This window comes from Solanum dulcamara, chromosome 10, assembly GCF_947179165.1.
Source record: "Solanum dulcamara chromosome 10, daSolDulc1.2, whole genome shotgun sequence".
Classification (NCBI taxonomy): Eukaryota; Viridiplantae; Streptophyta; class Magnoliopsida; order Solanales; family Solanaceae; genus Solanum; species Solanum dulcamara.
Window position 1 is genome coordinate 3,783,912 of NC_077246.1, and position 20,915 is coordinate 3,804,826.

Genomic DNA, 20,915 nt, shown 5'->3' on the forward strand with positions numbered 1-20,915 from the left:
GACCAAACTTTTAACCAATGGGGATCTAATGTTTTCAAATAGCATTAAGATATATTTTAAAAATTATACAAATAGTATATCGAATTTAATTGGATGACCACGAATTTACATGACGCCACTAATAACAAGGTCACCATGATGGCAGGTTTTCCTTTGTAGTAGGTAAGTTCAATTATTTTATCGTTATTGCGGGTGAAATTCAATTACAATCTAAATAAATTCAAAACTGAACAAAGTAAGTCAACTAGCTAGTTGTTAGAGACGAAAAATCATTTTCAATTCGTCAAGATTCAATTAAATCGGTTCATTTATCATCACTAAATCTCATATTTTTACCTAACTAAAATATAAGTGATCTAATTCATTAAAATATAAATAAAATAAGCAAATTTTATAAATATGAGCTATAATTTATCGGCTCTAACTAACACAATATATTACTCCATTTGTCCCAATTTATATGAATAACTTTCTTTTTTAATCAGTCCCTAAAAACGATAAATTTCTATATTTAGTAATAATTTAATTTTAAAATATCAATTTTACCCTTAGTAAAATGATTTATCGTTATACAAACATCTGTCACTCATTTTACACCTAAAGTTTCAATTTTTTTCTTTTTAAACTTCATATCAAATCAAATTACATCATATATATAATGAAACAGAGAGAATAATGTATTCCATCAAATGCATTATTTAATTTTCCCATCGTTAATAAATAAACACCACAAAAATTCCTGTGATATTGATAATATATAATATAATAGTAACAATTTGGCCTCAATATTAATGCATCATGTGCTTCTAATCTGACACCAAAGATTGCTATGTGATTTTGTCCATGATGTGCGGGAGCAACAAAGGAAATTACATAAAAGAAAATGTAGTACTTGTTACTAATAAATTAAGAAAATAATTGACACAAACTTTTTGTCTTTTGAGATAATATTGGTGTCTTGGTAGAGGCCAATCAAGGATTTAGAGTTTGTGGGTGCCAAGTAGATTTATCAATTAAATATATTTAGGTTTGAATTGAATTATTCATCTTTTCATTTTAAGTGAAAAATAAAATATAAATAGTAATAAAATGAAAATTTATGTATTACATATACTATAAATTCATACTCCACATTCGACTAACATCATGAAGTGAACAAAATTAAAACTTTCAATAATATTATTAAATATTACAAAAAACTTTCGATTGGGAAGGAGGGTTTGAAGAGAAAGAGAAAAGGGACAAGATTCTTCTTTATGTTTAGTCAAATAAAAGAAAAGTCAAAAAGTTAAATTAATAAGTTAAAAATAATTATTGATTAATACTTAATAATTAGGCAACAACAATTTAATTTATTTTTTTAAAAAAAAAACTTGTTCATGTAGTTGAAAACAAAACGTGTCTGGCTGCTGTAGTTTTTTTAAAAAAAAATTAATTAAAAAAGTGCCAGCATGATTCAATTCCGCGACCTAAGGCACAAACATTGCCCTCCTTTACCACTGGCATCACAACGTACTTTTGTTCTTTGGATGACACGTTTATTATTTATATGTATCTTATATCTATACACACCTATATATACATAGAGTTTCCGTCAAAGCTTGTGGGTGGGTGGCGTGGCACCCCCACGGGCCTTAATAGATCCGCCCCTGTGTCTTGATCAACTTACGCGCATGCATTTATGGCATTGACTTAATCAAATTTAAGTCTGCGATGGTGTTTCTGGTCATGACCCGACAACATCTTGAAGCTATCGGTGTATCTTAGATCGGTGGCATCTTGTATAGCACGAATTATTCCATGATCAAGTGACCAACAATATCACTTCCTTTGGACTTTCTCCCATCAATCCCAGATCACAAATTTGTTGGAGTACACTCATAACGACCTGCGACCTGACATCAATTAACATCGAATACAACGTTAAACTATGAACACGTGATAATATTTGAATATTGTTGAGAGTAATCTTTTCAATTGAGAGTGTACATTTTTTCATACTAACGTCGTTAGCTTTTTGCCCTTTAAGTAAACTCTTGCATGGGAGGGAAGTTATTTATATTGCTAACATAAACATTTGGTACTAATTTATGAAGTACTTTCTCTTGCTTACGTACAATGTACAAGTACGATAATTATAATTATTAACTACTTGTGTTTGACATGATCAAATAAAGTTATCTTCAAGCTAAAGATTGGAAAAATCATCCCTTTTGTATCTTTTTATTTGGAATTAAAGTAACTTGAACCTTTTCAAAGTTAAGAAATACAATCCTTATTTTTGTTAACCATTTCTTGTTTATTGCTATTTATGTTTGAAAACTTTATAGAATTTATCCAAAGATTACAAGTAAATTACTAGACAGAAATATTAATCCTTAAGAATGAAAAGGTTCCAAGGCAATAACTTTATTGAAGATCTTAACTTGATCTTCTAAATCTTGAAAATTGCTTTTACTGTATTTTGTTTCTTAGATGGAGGGAAAGAGAAAAGCAACGTTGTCATTTGGATTAGAGACTAACTCCTTTAAGGATTCTGAAGTGTCTTTTCAGGAAATGTATCTTTTTAATAAGTCTCCATTAAACATAAGAAAAAGGATAATAAGTCTATTAAATTAACCCCAATATTAATAAATATTTAATTTTTAGGCCCAAATATTTTAATACTTTATTAGATTATAAACTGGACTCCTTTAAATGCCAACATATCTATGTACAAATATATTAATATTTGAGTCCATAAAATAGAAATTACCAACAATTTATTCATATTAAATTCAATTAAAATGTTTGCTACTTTCAAACACTAGAATATAGCATTTGCCAATTAGTTGCTAAATTAAAGAATAGTGAAGCATGAGTGTGGATTTATAAGCAATGTTGGAGAATTTACTTTAAGGGTGTGTTTGGTAGGAAGGAAAATGTTTGTCTTTCTAGAAAATGTTTTCTTGGAAAACAAGTTGGTTTCTAACTTATTTTTTTATGTTTGTTTGGTGAGTGACAAATATTTTTCGAAAAATATTTTCTATTGTTTGGTTAGTGAATGAAAATATATTTTAGAAAATATCTTTTATTTTTTGCTAGAGAGTAGAAACTATTTTTAGGAAAATAGTTTATGACATGAAAATCAACCCTAGTAATTGACTCGGGATCCGATCCCGACCTTTGATTTGGGATCCAACTCGACTTTCAATCAAAGATTTGACTTCCAAATTTAGATTCGATCCCGACTTTCGCACCGAAATCCGACCACACCCGACTTCAAATCTAACTTTCAAATAATTTATTTTTTTTAAAAAGATAATTTTTTTTATCTTTTTGAGAGTGGGGGGGGGGCGTCTTTTTGGGAGCGCATAATATGATGAAAATTGTAAGCATAGTAAACGAAGCAATCACTTGAGCTAAGGGCCTATAACGTTCAATTAATTGAGATGCGCATTGTTAATTGATTTACTTGTGAATCCTCACAAATTTACCTACTAATCATTTCACTGCTTAATTAATCACGTATTATGTTTAAGTAAAAAAATATATAAAGAGATTAATATTATCACCCATAAAAATATCTGAATAGTAGGTCGTATTTTATAAAGGAGGTCATGGATCAATTTATTTGTCAAATTCTTCTCAATTTACCTAGTACGACATACATCTTTTTTATATAATTTGTAAGCTATTATACACGAATAATTTATCCAATACGCACCAAAAATAATAGTGACCGGGGATTTGCAATTTTTTTTTTATTCTTTCACCTTCGGTGAAACAAAAAGGAAGTCTCCCGTCTCTTTCTTCCCTGACTTTTACACACGCATTTAACCAAACACGTAATATTCATATTCACGCTATTGTCTCTCTTTCTCTCTCTATTTCTTTGAAACCCCTAAAAACCTCTGTTTTTTTCTCTCTCTTTTTATAGCGAAGAGGTGAGTTTTCTTTTTGGGGTGGAAGATTCGATTTTTCTCCTTCTCCATAGGTGAATACATGGTGTTTTTTTTGCCAATTTGTTTTGTGTGATTTTTTTGTAAATTATTATGGAGAGATCCGATTGCAAAGATTTCATGGACTTGTCTAACTCATCGAGCTCCATCTCAGGTCAGCTCACTGCAAATTTTCCCTTCTTAAATGGGTTTTTCTTAAAGATGATTCAGCTGGTTTTTTTTTTAATTTTTTAAAAAATAAATCCAATTTTCATTCTTGAATTGTGGTTTTTTGTTCGATTTGGGTTGAAGTTTGTGGGAATGAACTGAATGCATATAGGAGATTCATATAGCAATTCGATTAGCTTGAGATTAAGGCGTAGTTGCTATTGTTGTTGTTGTTTTTGGCTTAATTATGCTTCTGCTTGAATTTTGTTTGAGTTACTGTTTTATTCTATCTGGGTTTCAGCTAGTTCATTTCTTAAGTCGGGTTTTTGTTTTTTGTAAATGGGATAAGATAGAGGTTATATATATGGAGGATTCATATAGAGACCCAACTAGTTCATTCTTAAATTGTGTGTCTTTTGGTTGAATTTTGTGGGAATGAGCTGAATGCATAAAGAAGATTCATATAGCAAACCGATTAGTTTGAGGTTAAGGCATAGTTGCTATTGTTCGCTTGTTTTTTTTCTTTTCTGGCTGGATGCTCTTGCTGAATTTCATTCGATTTACTGTTTGATTCTATTCGGGTTTCTGTTGAAGAGTCCCACATTGGTCAGTGAAGGGATGGCTTGGGCAATCCTCAACTCTTGAGCTAGCTTTTAGGGTTGAGTTAGGTCCATGGTCCATTTTCTTTACAGTTTTCCTGTATTACTGTTAACAGAAAATTCATGCTTGTTTTTGGATGTGGAAACGGTAGATTAATTTTGATTTTTTCGTTTGGTTATGCAGATAGTGCTCTCTTTGATGCATCACAGTATGCATTTTTCGGACGAGATATAGGAGAGGAAGTTGAATTGGGTGGTCTAGAGGAAGAAGGAATCAATTGTGTTCCTGTGGTGGATGGTGGATTTGGTGATGAGGATACACATGAGTACCATTTGTTTGGAAAAGATGAGGTACATTCTTTTGTTAACTCTCGTTCTTTATTTTTATATAAAGAGAAAAAAGGAAATAAATGAACTTGGCATCTACACATTCTATTACTGAAAATACTAGAGTTAAACTCATTTTTTTCTTTAGTCTGACTAATTACGAGTGCTCATATTATGAAGGTTTTTTTTACCATCTATGGCACTGAAACATTGATATCGTACATATATTGCCTCAGGAGAAAATTAGCATAAATTGGTCCTAGGTTTTGCTACTTCATTTTCCAATGCTTGTTTCTTGTTTACTTTTGTGCTCAATGCATTATACTTCCAATTTTATGTGAGATGAGCTTCTTTAGTTTCCTACTGGTGAATCAATAAAAAGAGAGAATGAAAATTTTATCATTCCGCTGTCCTCTGCCCTGTTCTTTTCTTGCTTTGTCACCTAAGGGTCCTGAAACCATTGCCATGTACTCTACAATCACGAGTCCAGTACATTCCTTCCTTTCACCATTGATCTAAGAGGTCATTGGGAGGGTTAGGATGGTGGTATGCAAATTTTGGTCCAAGCTTCCGAGCTGCAATTAAGGTTTGTGCTGGTTTGGAGAAGTGGTAGCTAGGAAAACAGCAAAGGGTGGCAGAAGGCATGGATTTTCAACTTCACTCTGATTAGGTTTGCAGTACCCACGAGGTGCAAAATTTCCTTGTTCATTAAAATTTAGGCTGAATATGTCTAGTGCTAGTAAAAGTTTTAAGATTGCCGTTTAGCTCTAACTTGAGGGGAAAGAGTGCAAGTTTCCATTTTATTGATTTGGTTTTGGAAATTTATCAATATGTTTATCTTGTTATAACTGGAGGGTCTGCTGTTTCATTGCCAATTAAATAGTTTTATATTTGGAGTACTTATTTTTTTCTTTTGACCCACTTTCTATTCTTCTGGCGCAAGAGTTTTGTATCACTCTCATTAAGTTGCATTTAGCTAATGTCTGATCCCTAAAATTTTTCGGTGCCATCTCGTGAATTTGTGCCTTGGGTGATTTGAGCATGCTATATTTTTTATTACTTTGATAAACTCTTGATGTATTGTACTTCTTTGTAGTTATACTTCTTTTGCTGCCTATACTAATAGACTGCTTTATTTTCAGGGATCAGCTTTGGGGTCTTTATCTGACATAGATGATCTGGCAACTACGTTTTCAAAGGTTTGATCACAGTGTACCCTTTTTAATTGGGGGTGTTCAATATAATACCTGGTTATGCTATTTTCTTTTATCTCTTCTTAATTCTAAACAGAAATCTGGTTAATTTTGCTTAAATGTAGTTTGTCGATGTCCAAGGGGTTGTTTGGTATCAAGGATAAGGATAACAATCCAGGATAAAATGTGGGATTATTTTATCCTTTATAACTTGCTTACAAGCTTAACATCTTACTACTAACTAGTAAGGGTGTTGGAGCTGTGGCTTGTAAGTTTTATCGTAGCATCTTCTCTATAGAGAAATGTGAAACTATTCTGTGCTATCGATCTGATTAGTTTCCTGTCTTTGAAGGGGCTAATGAATTGATGGTTGCAAAATGTTGAACTTGAGGTGTAGGGGAATAGGAGCTTTTTAAGAATAAACAAACTTGCAACTAATAATTTTCTTTTTCTGATTTTACTTAGTCTCTTGTACTCTGAATGTAACTAAAGTGAAAGGATATCTCAAAAGTACTTGATTTGATCATTACTATCTTAAAGTTTAAAAATCCTGGTTTTGCATGCCGTGTGTCTTACCTTCCGATCTTTTCTGCACATTGCAAAGTCGAGTATGTTATGATGGTCTTGATGGTGTGACCTAACATTTTTTTTTAAAGCTTACATAATTTTTTTTCATTTCTTCAGTTGAACAGAAATGTCGCAGGACCTCGGCATCCAGGAATTATTGGTGATCGTGGATCAGGATCGTTTTCGAGGGAAAGTAAGTGCACATGTGGATTCGTCTTTGTGTCAGTATCTGATATCACTAGTTTTTGTTGAAAAAATCTCTTTGGACTATTGGCTGGATGAAATTCACTATTTTCTTGTTTATTGTATCTGATGCTACTTTGTAATAGGAATCATATCCCCCTAACACTATCTGCTCCTGCATATTGGGCCACTAGTCCAAGTTCTGTAAATTTCTGAAAAATACCATAAAGTTTCTCTTTCTTCTTGGTCTCTAAAGTCTCTCTCTTTTTTTCTTGTCTTGCTTTTCTTATTCATTTATTTGTCTTGCATGTTAGTTTACATTGGCGACTTGTGTATAACTAAATGTGAGAGGATCTAAGTTTGGGACATCTACACATTTGTACTCCTTTTCTCTGCATATGTGTGTGACATGTGGTTTATGCCTCTGCTTTGTTTTTTATCAAATGGTTGTGTTGAGAATTTAGTGGGAGAATACAAAAAGTTATTTGACTTGTGCTGAAATCATCTCCTTACCCATCTTTCGTCTTTATTACAGGATTTGCCTTTGTAACATCTGCCAGATTAGATCTATAGTTAATGATTGTCATTCCAATGATAAGTTTCCATGTAGCTCGCTTTGATTGACAGAAGTTGTTTGCAGGTTCATCGGCAGCTGAATGGGCAAAGGAAACTGATTTTCCTGATTGTTTTGATCAGCATTTGTCTGACACTGAATGCTACCAGGATAGCAAAAGATGGTCTTCACAGCCTCATTTCTCTCCTGTGCATCTGTCAGAGTCAAAACCGTTGTATAGAACATCCTCATATCCTGAGCAACCACAACAACTTCAGCGCTTCTCAAGCGAACCCATTTTATTGCCAAAGTCATCTTTCACTTCTCTCCCTCCTCCGGGTGGCAGATCTCAACAAGCCTCACCATACAGCCTATCCCATCATCAAAGCATGCCATCTCTTGCTGCTGGACCTCAGTCTCCCTATCCAAATGCCAATCTATCCAATTTGTCAAATCCTAATATCCATTTAGCAGGCTTGTCTCATGGACTCCATTATGGTGGAAACATGCCGCAATGGACACCTCCCGGTCTTTGTCTCGATACCCGGCTGCAAAACCACTGGACTGGTCATGTGAGTCTTAGCCTTGGGGATCATTCTAGACTATTAGATAGTATTTCTCCAAATCAATTTCCTCAGAATGGTTTACTGTCCCCTCTGTTAATGTCTGCCCGGCAACTGCAGCAGCAAAGATTGCATCATTCAGTTCAACCATCTTTAGCTCATTTTTCTGCACTGCCTTCCCAGTTTAATTCCTTTCCTTCTCCTGCCCATCTGGGTAAGCATGGATTGACTGATTTTAGAGATTCAAAATCTAAGTCATCACATAAAGGTAGACAGAATGTGCGCTTTTCTAAACTGGGATCTGAAGGTGGTAGCCAAACAAGTGACAGTAATGTTCCCAAGTTCAGATCTAAGTGCATGACTGGTGATGAAATAGAGAGCATCCTGAAAATGCAGCATCCTGCAACACATGGCAATGATCCATATGCGGACGACTATTATTACCAAGCTCGACTTGCAAAGAAAGCAGCTGAATCGAGGTCAAAACATCGTTTTTGTCCTAACAAGGAGCAACCTTCACGATCACGTAATAGTACAGACGCACAGCCTCACCTCCATGTTGATGCTAAGGGGCAGATTTCATTTTCTTCCATCCGCAGGCCTCGTCCTCTTCTTGAATATGATCCACCAGGATTTGTATGTAATGGCAGTGGTGATCAGAAAATGTCTGAGAAACCATTGGAGCAGGAACCAATGCTTGCTGCTAGAATCACAATAGAGGATGGTTTCTATCTTCTCCTTGAGGTTGATGACATCGATAGGCTACTTCAGTTTAGTCAGCCGCAAGATGGTGGTGTTCAGCTGAGGCGGAAGCGACAGATTCTGTTGGAAGGCATGGCTGCCTCACTTCAGCTTGTTGACCCACTTGGAAAAAGTGGCAGTTCAGTTGGGCTGACCCCTAAAGACGACATTGTGTTCTTATGGTTGGTGTCTCTTCCAAAAGGCCGGAAACTCATTTCAAGATATCTTCAGCTTCTTGTACCTGGTGGTGAGCTTGCAAGAATAGTTTGCATGGCAATTTTTCGCCATTTAAGATTTTTGTTTGGCGGCCTTCCACCTGATCTAGGAGATGCTGAGACGATCACTACTCTTGCAAAAACAGTCTCTGCATGTACAACTGGCATGGACCTTAATTTGCTTAGTGCTTGTCTAGCTGCTGTTGTTTGTTCCTCAGAGCAGCCACCTCTTCGCCCTCTTGGCAGCCCTGCTGGAGATGGAGCCTCTTTTATTCTTAAATCTGTTCTTGAAAGGGCAACTTATCGCTTGACTGATCCTCAGGCTGTTATCAACTTCAGCATGCCTAATCCTGCCCTTTGGCAGGCGTCTTTTGATGCCTTTTTTGGTTTACTTACTAAGTATTGTTTGAGTAAGTATGACTCTATAATGCAATCGATCGTTTCACCGACCCAGTCAAACACAGAACTGATTGGTTCAGAAGCTGCAAGAGCTGTAAGCAGAGAAATGCCTGTCGAACTCTTACGTGCTAGTCTCCCCCACACAAATGAGCATCAAAGGAAGCTGTTGTTGAATTTTGCTCAGAGGTCTATGCCTGTAACTGGATTCAATGCTCATGGTGAAAGCAGTGGACAAATAAATCCTGAATCTGTAAGTTGTTAGTGGAGATGCTAAGATGCCATGATTGCATATAGTTCTCAAGATCACCATCTGGCTACCTTTTTCAGAACACAATGTTGTGCTCTACCTCCATGCCAGTAGAAATGTTGAAGGCTAGAAGCAAGGGTATGTGGGGCGTCGTTTTAATGCCTAAAGCTCTTCTTCCTCTTCCTACTTGTGTTTCTTTTTCCCGTCTCCCTACCTTTTCTTACCATGCTTCTTTCTCCTTCCTTTCCTTTCAACTTTACTTCATCTTTTTTTGAAGTAAAAGTTTGGTTCTTTCCCTTTTTTCCTTTCTCGTTTGTGACAAGTCTCATCTTACGTAACTGTGTATAATGTTAGAAAGTGACAGGGTTATTGTTCGTTCCTTTTAGTATTTCTCATCCAAAGAGCTTATTTTTTAATGCTCTTTCTGTAAACTTGGATTAAAGCTGGAAAGATAGGATGTACAGGCCATTTATGTGGAGTTTAGGGAGCACTCCGACTTGGCTATCTCCCCTCTCTTTTTCGAGGAAGAAGGTGTTCACCTGAAGTGACGTCGTTGGCTCATAGGATGTAACGGTTCAACTCTGCAGGTTTGGTAGGATACATTTGCTAGACTTGAAACTTAACATTGTTGAAAACTGTAATAGTAATTACACGCTCTTGTTCATCGACTATTATTTTACTGTAACATTTCCCCATATTGTTTGAAATTTGTCATACCCTGCAATGGTTCAGGTATGCCACTGACATTATAGCTTTTACCAGTGTTAGCATGTTGGATGAACTGTAGGTATATGTTGTCTTCTTCAGTCGTCACAATATGATGAAAAGGGCTGTGTATTCTGTGTTATAATCACTCGTCACTGTATGCGACTGAATGTCCATACCAGTGCTGGTTCAGTTGTATAACGACATGTTTTGTTTGATGCAAGTGCTGATATTTTCCCCAGCCAATCGAAGTCGATAGTTTATGTATGTTAGAGCATAGTTTCTGTGTAATGTTTTGTTGCTTAGCAGTTCATGTCTATTGTATGGTACAAAGCATGTAACAAACATGGCCTTTTGCTTTGAATATTAGAACTACTGTATAGATCAGCAATGCTATATGGTGGCTGAAAAAAGCTTTACATTTGACTCAAAACTTTTGCCATCTCAGATGTGATACTTTCTCAATACTACCCTTCAACTATTTGTAAGAAATAGCAAATCCAAAACTGATAGATAAATATTTTTTTATTGGTTCAATCGAAATCCAAAATCAATTAATCAGAAATCAATAACGAATATCTTATCAGTATGTAGAAACAGAAACAGAAAATCGATAATAACAAAATCGAATCAAACCGACTAATAATCGACCCAGCACTCTGTTTGGATGGTTGTTCTTTATTGTTTCATAATGTAGCATATTGTATTGTACTGTATAGTCTTAATAAAATCAAGGTTTGAATAAATTGTATCGTTCTCCATCATTACATATATAATATTACTCATGTACAATTTAAGTGATAAATCTATAAGTAAAGTAGGGTACATTATAGAATTACTATAAAAAAAATAGAATAAAGGAGAGAATATAATTATTAAATAATAAAAAAAATGAGAAGAAAATAATAAAGTAACGACTCCGTGGCATAATAAAAGCAGACACAGGCAGCCTTTCGGCAAGTCGCATCTTCCCTTGCGACTTGCCCTTAATAACTTTCTGAAAAAAATAAATCTCCCCCAACTTTCATCTTCCTCATCCACCATCAGTAAACCTCTCTAAAAGACTAAAACCATTCTTTTTTTGGGGGGTTTAAAATTTGTTCGTCCCTACGTTTGTGGTTTCTTCAACACAGCAAAATAATTCAGTTCAAAATTCAAGCTTTATACGGAATAAAATCGAATTTTGAGGTATTTTTGCTAACTCGAGTTATTATTAATATTTTTACTCATATAATATTGGTTAGTTTGGGTAGATCTATGATATCTGATTTTTGTAGATTTTTTTTTTCATGGTTGTGCTAAATTTTTGGTTGAAATGTTTGGTCCTAGCTTCTGCTTTAGGATTACCTTTTTTTTAAAAAAAAATTATATATCTTCTCTTAAGTTGAGGCTGCTTCCCTAAGGGTATTTTTGGAAAAAGAAAAAAAATGTTTTATTTTGTTTATTTTAATTTTATTAGTGTATAATTTTTTCAAAATTCTGAGTCCATTTTAGCTTGGTCTTTTAGTTTTAAATTCATACTGGTGAGTTATAGCTTTATTAATGGAAGTAGCGGAAGGGGAGATTACTAGGAATCGAACCTTTACTAAAAAGGTAAAATTTTTAGATAGTCAATCAATTGAGTTATTAGATTTTTTTATTTTAGAATTACTAGTTTGTAATTATTAGTTTAAATTTTTAAGGAATTATTAACTTGCTTCTATGTTGGGAAATGTTTTTAAAGCTTAGGTGAAATTTAGTAATTAGTCCAAAAACAATATATAATCAGTAATTGTTCTACGGGAAAAAGAACACTTGTATCCCCAAAAGTGAAACTATTTACAAATAATTATCCCTTACTTTCATACCCTCCCATTTTTAACTGTTAATTCGCGTTTATTGCTTGATACCATCGGATTATATATATAATCTGAGGATATAAAAAAGAAGTAGAAAACACTATTCAGTTACTCATTGATATGTATATATATAATAAACAGTGTCAGTGAAAAAACTACTCAATTACTGCTTGATACCATCAAAGTATATATATATCATCAAATCATATATATATACTCCGATGGTATCAAGGATGAAGAAGCAGTAGTTCAGTGAATAGAACAAGGTAGCACACGGGTAAATAGTTTGGGCCGTGGGTCCAACTCAGATAAATAGTTTGGGTTGGATGTAATTTAGATAAATACTTTGCATAATGAGTTCAATTTGTGTAGTTTTCCCATTAATTAATTATCGGGTATAAGAGTCCTTGTTAAAATTCTAAGTCTAAATACAATAACATATAAGTTACACGAGATTTTGTTTATTTATAGGTATGGATCCTCCACAGATGACTTTACATCCGGGTCCAGAAGTGTACGATGTGCTAACGTTGCAGGAGAAACATCGATCGCAAAGTGTGTGGAATGGGACCTTGACAGGAGAGGAAGCGTGTCTACATCCACGTCGTGCTGATCACGAATTTTGGCAACATTTGAAGAATCATCCTTTGCATCCCCGCATTCTTGACTATTTTGGTAAATGTGGATTTAGGGGAGTCGTAGAGGTAGGATGTGTTCCATATGACTGGGGAGTCATTACTGCACTTATTGAGAGATGGCGCCCAGAGACACATACTTTTCACATGCGTACAGGTGAGGCAACAATCACATTACAGGATGTCGAGGTCATGTTTGGCATGTGCGTAGATGGTGACCCTTTGTTTCAAACTGGTGCTAGAGATATCTCTGTTCAAGGGTGGCAACAGTTGATCCGCGAGCTTACTGGTTGGACACCTGATGAGAATTGCTTTGCTGGTGTTAGCAGGTTGTATGTAGGTAGTTTAGCTGCGTATATGGACGAGTTAGATGCTATTACAGACCAGTCCACCGAGGTTAATGTGCAGGAGAGAGTTAGGTTGTACCTATTATGGTTGTGTGGTGGCACAATATTCCCTGATAAGTCTGGTTGTAAACTTAATTTAGACTATCTACTTGACATGCGTGACCTTAGCAAAATGGGAACACAAGCTTGGGGAGCATCTGCATTATCGTACTTGTACAATTGTCTATGTCGTGCTTCAATGTCCGAGTCTAGCAATGTATGTGGATTTCTGTCTTTGGTGCAGGTATGTGACTTTTACAATTATGTCGTTTTATTTCCCTCTCTTATTCAATTTGATAGTTATATTTTTAAATTTTTCTTCAATGTAGGTCTGGGCTTGGGAGCGACTTATCCCAATGCAGCCATCATCGCGTCCTCCAAAAGTAGTACATATGCCAGGTGTCCCCTTGCCTCTACCTGAGCCACCTACAGCACTTGCACGGAAGTGGACTCGTTGTAGAGTTCGCCAAAATGAGGTGCGATGTGTGCTTGCCATCTGCAGGGATGTATTGGACAACCTAACTGATGGTCAGGTAAATTAATCGTAATTGTGTTTGCTATTTGCTTTATTCGTGATAGAGATGTAGATTTTGTTTAATTTATTTAATGTTTACGATTTTTGGTTATAGTTTGTTTGGGAGCCTTATTCAGAGACAATCATTAATGGGCTCCCCGAGTGGTGTAGGCGTGGCCGAGATGTTTGGATGGCACAAGCGCCTTTAATTTGTGGGATCTATCGTGAGTGGCACATGGTGGATCGTGTCCTAAGACAGTTTGGTAGGAGGCAACATATTCCTGGACCATGCACTACATTTAACCACCTTCATTTCAAACGTGACAAGCGATTTAGGGTAACACAAGAAGATATACATTATTTTGAGTTTATGGCTGCTTTCTGGGCACATCGCCAAGATAACATAATTCGTGCTGAGCTATTGATTGAAGCTTCGAGTTCGAGGCCACAATCAGAGTACTTTGATTGGTATCAACGTCACTCGCGGATTTTTATAGGAAATCCAACTCATGATGTGGATAGAGGATATCAGCACATGGCAGGTAGACATGAGGCATTGGTATGTACTATTTACTAAACATCATTTTAGTACTTACTTGATACTTTATACATGTCTTAGACTACGATTATCTTTTGATTTTGTTTTAGGCTCGAGGACATCAAAAGTCGTATACATTGGCTCTCAGTGTTGTGAATGATCCTACCGCGATTGATGCTGAGAAGGCTTTAGCAGAGAAGTTCAGCCGCATTTCAGTGGAGTCTATGACTGCTGCTTCCTTAGGGACGAGGTTGAGCTTTGCTCCAGACTATACACCACCAACTGAATATGAGGAACCGCCTATTGTTCCTATTCGACGTCGTTTAAGGCAAGCTGTATCTAGGGATAAGGCAAGTGGTAGACGACGTCGAGGGGGCTAGTGAAAGGTGAGGACAAAACTTGTACATCCATTTCAAAATAATGCGAACCTCCTCATGTGTACGTTGATCAACACAATAACAATCATGTTGTTGTTCAATTTGAAATGATCCTCCTTGTAATCATCTATGAAACATGTGTGTTCCTAAATCATTTTACCTGCTTCCACGTATCACTTGAAATCTCTCTAAAACGAATCATCAAACTTTTATCTTGGAAATAGCATACCTAATTGCATATAATATAATCCAACTATGAAATCACATTAGAATGATAACCGACTCTACCGTCTCCATCAAAATCGACATCATTATCATCGAATGATTGATCATCATACGTCCCTTCATGATCTAATTGGCTATCGCTATGCGACTTATCTACTCGATCATTAGTTGCATCGTTGTTGTTCACAATTTGTGTGAGCTTAATCAATGTAGGGTTGCCTTTAAAATCGTTATACCAAAAAAAAAGCAAAATTTAAGGCATTCAAATCTCAAACATAATTAAGTATAAAAAAATTGAGTTAATTGTAAATACATATCTTATTAAGTAAAAAATAATAAAATAAGTTCAATGAACAATATACCAATAATACCTCCCTTATTTAATGTTAACTGTAATAAAGATAATAGTCATAAAACACTTTAATTTCCAGAAGACCAGGACTTCATTATGACAATTCAAAGTTGTAAAATAATTAATATTCCCTTATTTTGAGGCCTTAGATCTATTTTTGCACCATTTATTCATCTTTTTTTTTCTTTTCTTGCTTTGTTTAATTTATATTTATAAAATTTGTTGAATCACTTCTCTTGTTGTATCTTTTTTTCCCCCTTCTTTTTTTTTTGCATTTCATCTTACAGAAGAGACTCTGGTAAATAAGGTTCTTTGTTCTCTCTTTAAGTTATTGGATCATTTGGCCTTCTTTCATTTATTTTTTCTTGTTTTTGTTGATTTTATATATTAATGTTTTAGTTTCATATGGATTTTTCTGATGTTTAATCAGCTTATAAATGATTGGATTTTAGTATATTTCTTTTATGACCGTCGTGTTCAGGGTCAACTTTCGTGCATCTCGATTATATCAGTTAACTTTGTCCATCAAGGTTAGGACAGATGAAAAGAATCATCTAGTATTTTTTTTATTTTCACTGGAATTTGATCCTGAGACCTGATGGCTCCCAACCACTTTTGACTGCTATATAAAAATTACATAGAAATAGTAGAAAATTATAATTTAGTGAATGCTAAAATTATTTTTGCTATATAGTCATTCTCATACTAATATGTGGTAGTAGGTACAATTTTTTATTTATAAATTAATTATATATATATATAGCTTAAGTCAAGTACAGGGGTGCATTTGCACCTACTCTCCTTATATTCCTTCCTTCCTAATTTATATGATGCATTTTCTTTTTTAGTCTTTAAAAAAAAAATATCTTTCTCTATTTAGAAACAAACACTTTAACTTCAAAATTTCTCATTTTATTCCTAATGAGATATTTACATCTACACAAATATCTCTAGTTTATTTTAGACCATAAATTTTAAAGATTGCTCTTTCTTTCTTAAAATGTGTGCCTAATTAATATGCATCGCGTAAATTACGGTAGAGGGAGTACTCTACATAAAACTTACTCATACTCGATGTTTGCACCAGATTAATAAATGCAAGATAAGTGTTTGTCATACATACATTTATTTATTTTTAATTATAGTTAGGTGATATATATTCTCACTTTAATTTCTTACCACTAAGGTTAAATTACTTAGTTTGATATAAACATCGAGTCGGAATAAGTATTTACCTTGTTTCTCTTGGTGCAGAGGAGAGAAGTTTTGCAAGTGTGATTTTTGCTTCCCAACTAGTCCTTTTGCAATAGGAAAGCAATTGCTTTGAGTAATAGAATTTCTTTTCTAGTGAAAAAAGTAAGTGAATTCTCTCCTTATATCTTTTTTGGTTTATTTAAAGTCAATCTTTTGAGCCTTTTTGGTTAATTTTAGGAAAAAGGTTAAATTTATTCTTTTATGAATATTTCTTAATTTTATCCTTCGTTATAATTTGGCATTATTCATAGGGTTATCATTAGCAATTCGTCTCGTATTTGCTCTTGACTCTAACTGAGGACTAGTTGTAGACCATGTGGATAAAAGGTCCAAAAGTTACGCCTCTACTTTTGACTATGGTTTAAAATTATCCTCCATTATACCTCAGGTTGGATGATAGCGGGTCAAGAGCAAATACGAGAAAATTTGCTACGAAGCCTTTTCCCTTAGTTTTAATAGCCTTTGGGTTCTATAAAACTAGTTTTCCCCTTGTTTTAATAGCCTTTGGGTTCTATAAACCTATTTTTCCTTACAACAACATTTCTAGTGAAATTCTCAAGTAGGGTCGGGGAATAGTGGAGTGTGCGCACACACCTTACTAGAAAAGTACATCAAGTCAAAGTAGATATAGAAGTGGAAAAAAACGACAGTGAAGAAAACATAGCAGATAGTCAAAAGAAGAAGAAGACAACAGTGCGATACCTGAAGTACAATAAACACATATCATAAAGAAAATCAAAATCAATACACTATAAGAATAAGGATATCACTAGGACAAACAACACTCCATTACCCTCTATCCTTATATCCTAATCTGCGACCTCCACATCCTCCCATTTAGTTTGCCTTAAATGCAATAATTTGAAATTTAAAGTACTAGTACAGATTTAATAGCTTCAAAATGATACATCTACATTGTCATAAACCACTATTTTCATAAATAGTTTTAGTTTAATGTGGAAGAACTATCATTTATAGTATGATTGAAATGGATATAAACTGAATCACTCCAATTTTTCAGCTTAAAATCATAAAGTTTGAAGTGAAAAAATACTCGAGGAATGCTGGCGCTTACGCGTTTATTCTTTTCAGGCATGGATTTATTGGTGGTGTCCAAGAGAAGGAACAACATTACTAGGAAACTGCTCTTGGCTGCTGGCATTACTGCAATTTGTTTTCTTATATTCAGAACTTCACCTGGTTTTGGTAGCTTCATGAAGGTTAAATTCTACTCAAACTTGTCGTTTATGCATTGAATTCTCATTTACTTCTTCATCCCAGAATTTCAAGTGATCTATGGTCCAACCAGTGTAAAAGGAATAACTCACTAAAGAGGAAACTCAAGACTACGATATTTATCTTGGTGTATAACTCTCTTTGTGTTCTTACTCTTTTGGATTGTATTTTTGTGGGATGATCTAAATGAGGGCAAGAGATCCTCTATTTATAGAAAATTAGAAATGTGTAAAATACGCATTTTCGTGTAAAATACGCGTTTTCTTGTCAAAAGTTGCTAAAGGAGGAAACAACTTTTGAAACGCGTAAAATATGCGTTTTCTTCTTGGACGGTGCATGTGCACCTCCCTTTTTGACTTTCTTGCATTCTCCCGCTTGAAGATTTAATTGAGAATCAATTAAGTCTTCATACCATCCTTTTTACCCAATTACTGCAATGTTATGTTTCTACTAGGTCAATAGAAGATCGACACCATATAAACTTGTTACTGTTGATCGGCTTCGTAAACATATTTGCTAGGTTGTCATTAGTGTGAATTTTCTGAATATCTACACTGCCTTCTTCCACCTTCTCACGAACAAAGTGATACTGAACTCGTATGTGCTTTGTCTTTGAATGAAATGCCGGATTATTTGCAAGATGCAAAGCGCTCTGACTTTCACAAAACAGAGCAACCTTCTCTTGTTTGTGCCTCAGCTCCTCCAGTAACATCTGCATCTATATTTCCTCTTTGCTAGCTTGTGTAGATGCTACATATTCTGCTTCCGTCGTAGATGTAGCAACGATAGACTGCAGTTTTGAAATCCAGCTTATAGCTCCTCCAGCAAGAATAAACACATAACTTGTGGTGGACTTGCTTTTATCAAGATCACCTACATAATCTGAATCAACATAACCTTTAACAGTAAAGTCTGATTGTAATGACCCATTAGGTCATTTTGAGAATGAGTCCTCCTCCTTTCATACGAGACCCTTCCCGCAAAATTTTAATGGGTTATTTGGACTATTCGGTAATTTTGGTTAATTAGTTGAGGGATAATTTAAGAAAATTAATTTAATTAATGGGCTAAAGTGTTAATTTATTTAATACCATATACCACTTTTCTTATATTTATTAAAATAGGTTAGTAGGGTTTGTAAATTTTAATACATAATTAGTTTGAAAAAGGAAAAAAAAAGAAAAGAGAAAAATAAATAAATTATATACATATAATCTGATGGCTTAATGCCATCAGATGTAACAATCAAGAAAGAACAGCGACGAGCGACGAACACCGGAGAAAAAAAAATACGGAGGAAGAAAGAAAAGAAAGGGAAAAAGAAAAATAAAGGAGAAGAGAAAAATAGGAATTTTCATTCGAAAGCGTCAAGGTAATTATTCTCATCCTTTCCATTAAATTTTCATGTGATTATGAACATATTTTTAGGGTATATTGGTGGAGAAATAATGTTGAAATAAGAAAATATGATCCTAGGGTTCTTCACATAAAATCTTGATTTGGAGGGTCGAATAACGATCCATTTTAGCTGAAATTTGACATGTGAGTTTATTTTATCATGAGTGAACATAATCAAAAAGAAAATTTCATATTTGACTTCAATAACATAGAATGAGTTAGTTTCGGAATTTTGATATATTGAGATAGATAATTAAATATTAGGTATATTATATTTTATGAATTCCATTAAATTTATTATATTGGGCAAATTAGATCCTAACCCTAGGCTTGAAATTCAGAAAATATGGGAGTTGACATCTTAAGTGGCATCAAGATTAGGAATGTGATTATAGATTTGTGTGAGTTTTTGGGTCTAGGCTAGACATATGATAATAAGAGTGTTGTTAGTTTCGAAAATCTTATTATGATTATTCATTTGACTAGATTACGTTGATTTGGAGGCCCAACAAAAAGGGAAGGCTCAAGTCCCAGAGTGACTACTTGATTAATTAAGGCAAGTGAATTTCTAAACCTCAGATTAAGCTTAGAGATGCTTGTATTTCTGTGTTATGGGTATTAGGAAGTAATGAGAATTAGACTGGATTATTGACTATATGATTGACCTTAAAAATGGAGATGAGGGGTAGAAAATGGTGATCTAATGACATGTATTGGTGGAATTGATATGTTATGATTGTGGATTTATTTTGGACATGTGAAATGACTATGTTGATGTGAGATAGGAAAAATTATGGTTGTTGTCATATTATTATCGTGAATTATATGAACATGAATTGATTGCATTGGTTCTGACATATTGTGTTGAGATTGAAAATGATATGAAATAAAAGGGGTCGGGCCACACGCTCCGTGGCAGGTATTATGAAACAAAGGGGTCGGGCCACACGCTCCGTGGCAGGTATTATGAAATAAAAGGGTCAGGCCACACGCTCCGTGGCGAGATATATGTATTGAGGGGACGGGCCACACGCTCCGTGGCAGGTTACATGGACAGAAATGTCCCCCATGGGATTTGGACTGTGATTCAGCGGATGTGTACCGATAGGACAGACATGCATCATTTCATTGCACTGCATTGCACCTTTCTGATATTTGTGACTTTGTGTTTACCCTCATATTGCTCTGTATGCTGAACTTGACTTGGTATGATTCATTGACGAGACTATTGATGAGTATTTGTAGACTGTATTACTGTTGTTATTGTACAAGTGTAGAGTTGGACTGATTTTATGCAGGTTGTAGTTAAGGAGGTTCGGTTGGGAGGACAGGAGTACTTGTATCTATTAAGCTTTGCTTAGTTTTAGCTATCCACTTGCTGAGTACCGTGTTGTTTGGTACTCACCCCTTGCTTCCACACTTGTGTAGATTGTGAGCCCGGACCTGCTTGATCTTATACTGTTTTCCACTACAACCGAGGTTATCAATTTCTAGTGTTGAGATAGCTGTTACATCCATCTAGCGGACACCTCTTACTCTTTTATTATGTTTTAGTCCTACTCTAGAGACAAAGACATTGTGACTGTATTTTCTTTCGTACTTCGGTAATATATTAGTGGCTTATATACGTGACAACCAGTCTTGGGGGATTTTGGAGATTATTTATTTGTTTTTTACTAAGTTAAACCTTGTTTTATCTCAATTACTTCCGCATTTACTTTCCGTTGAGTTTTAGGCTGACTTGAATCGATGGGTTGAGATGAGTGCCATCACACCCAAATT

At 34.7% G+C, this 20,915-nt stretch overlaps 2 protein-coding genes across 4 annotated transcripts; both read left to right on the top strand.

Moving 5' to 3' along the window:
• The first annotated feature begins 3,842 nt into the window (after positions 1–3,842).
• On the top strand, positions 3,843–10,647 carry LOC129871361 (protein PAT1 homolog 2-like). Its single transcript, XM_055946261.1, has 5 exons — positions 3,843–4,095; positions 4,872–5,038; positions 6,157–6,213; positions 6,892–6,967; positions 7,598–10,647. Exons 1-5 carry the CDS (start codon positions 4,035–4,037, stop codon positions 9,688–9,690), a joined length of 2,454 nt encoding a protein of 817 aa, XP_055802236.1. The 5' UTR covers positions 3,843–4,034; the 3' UTR covers positions 9,691–10,647.
• A 673-nt stretch (positions 10,648–11,320) lies between these two features.
• Positions 11,321–14,832, top strand: LOC129871362 (serine/threonine-protein phosphatase 7 long form homolog). 3 transcript variants are annotated; one of them, XM_055946262.1, is made up of 5 exons: positions 11,321–11,568; positions 12,690–13,483; positions 13,569–13,772; positions 13,869–14,312; positions 14,402–14,832. In XM_055946262.1, exons 2-5 carry the CDS (start codon positions 12,692–12,694, stop codon positions 14,669–14,671), a joined length of 1,710 nt encoding a protein of 569 aa, XP_055802237.1. In that variant the 5' UTR covers positions 11,321–11,568; positions 12,690–12,691; the 3' UTR covers positions 14,672–14,832. The 3 variants fall into 3 exon arrangements, with proteins under 3 accessions (XP_055802237.1, XP_055802239.1, XP_055802238.1); XM_055946264.1 differs by having other exon boundaries at positions 12,707–13,483; XM_055946263.1 differs by lacking the exon at positions 11,321–11,568 and having other exon boundaries at positions 12,371–13,483.
• Positions 14,833–20,915: the final 6,083 nt, after the last annotated feature.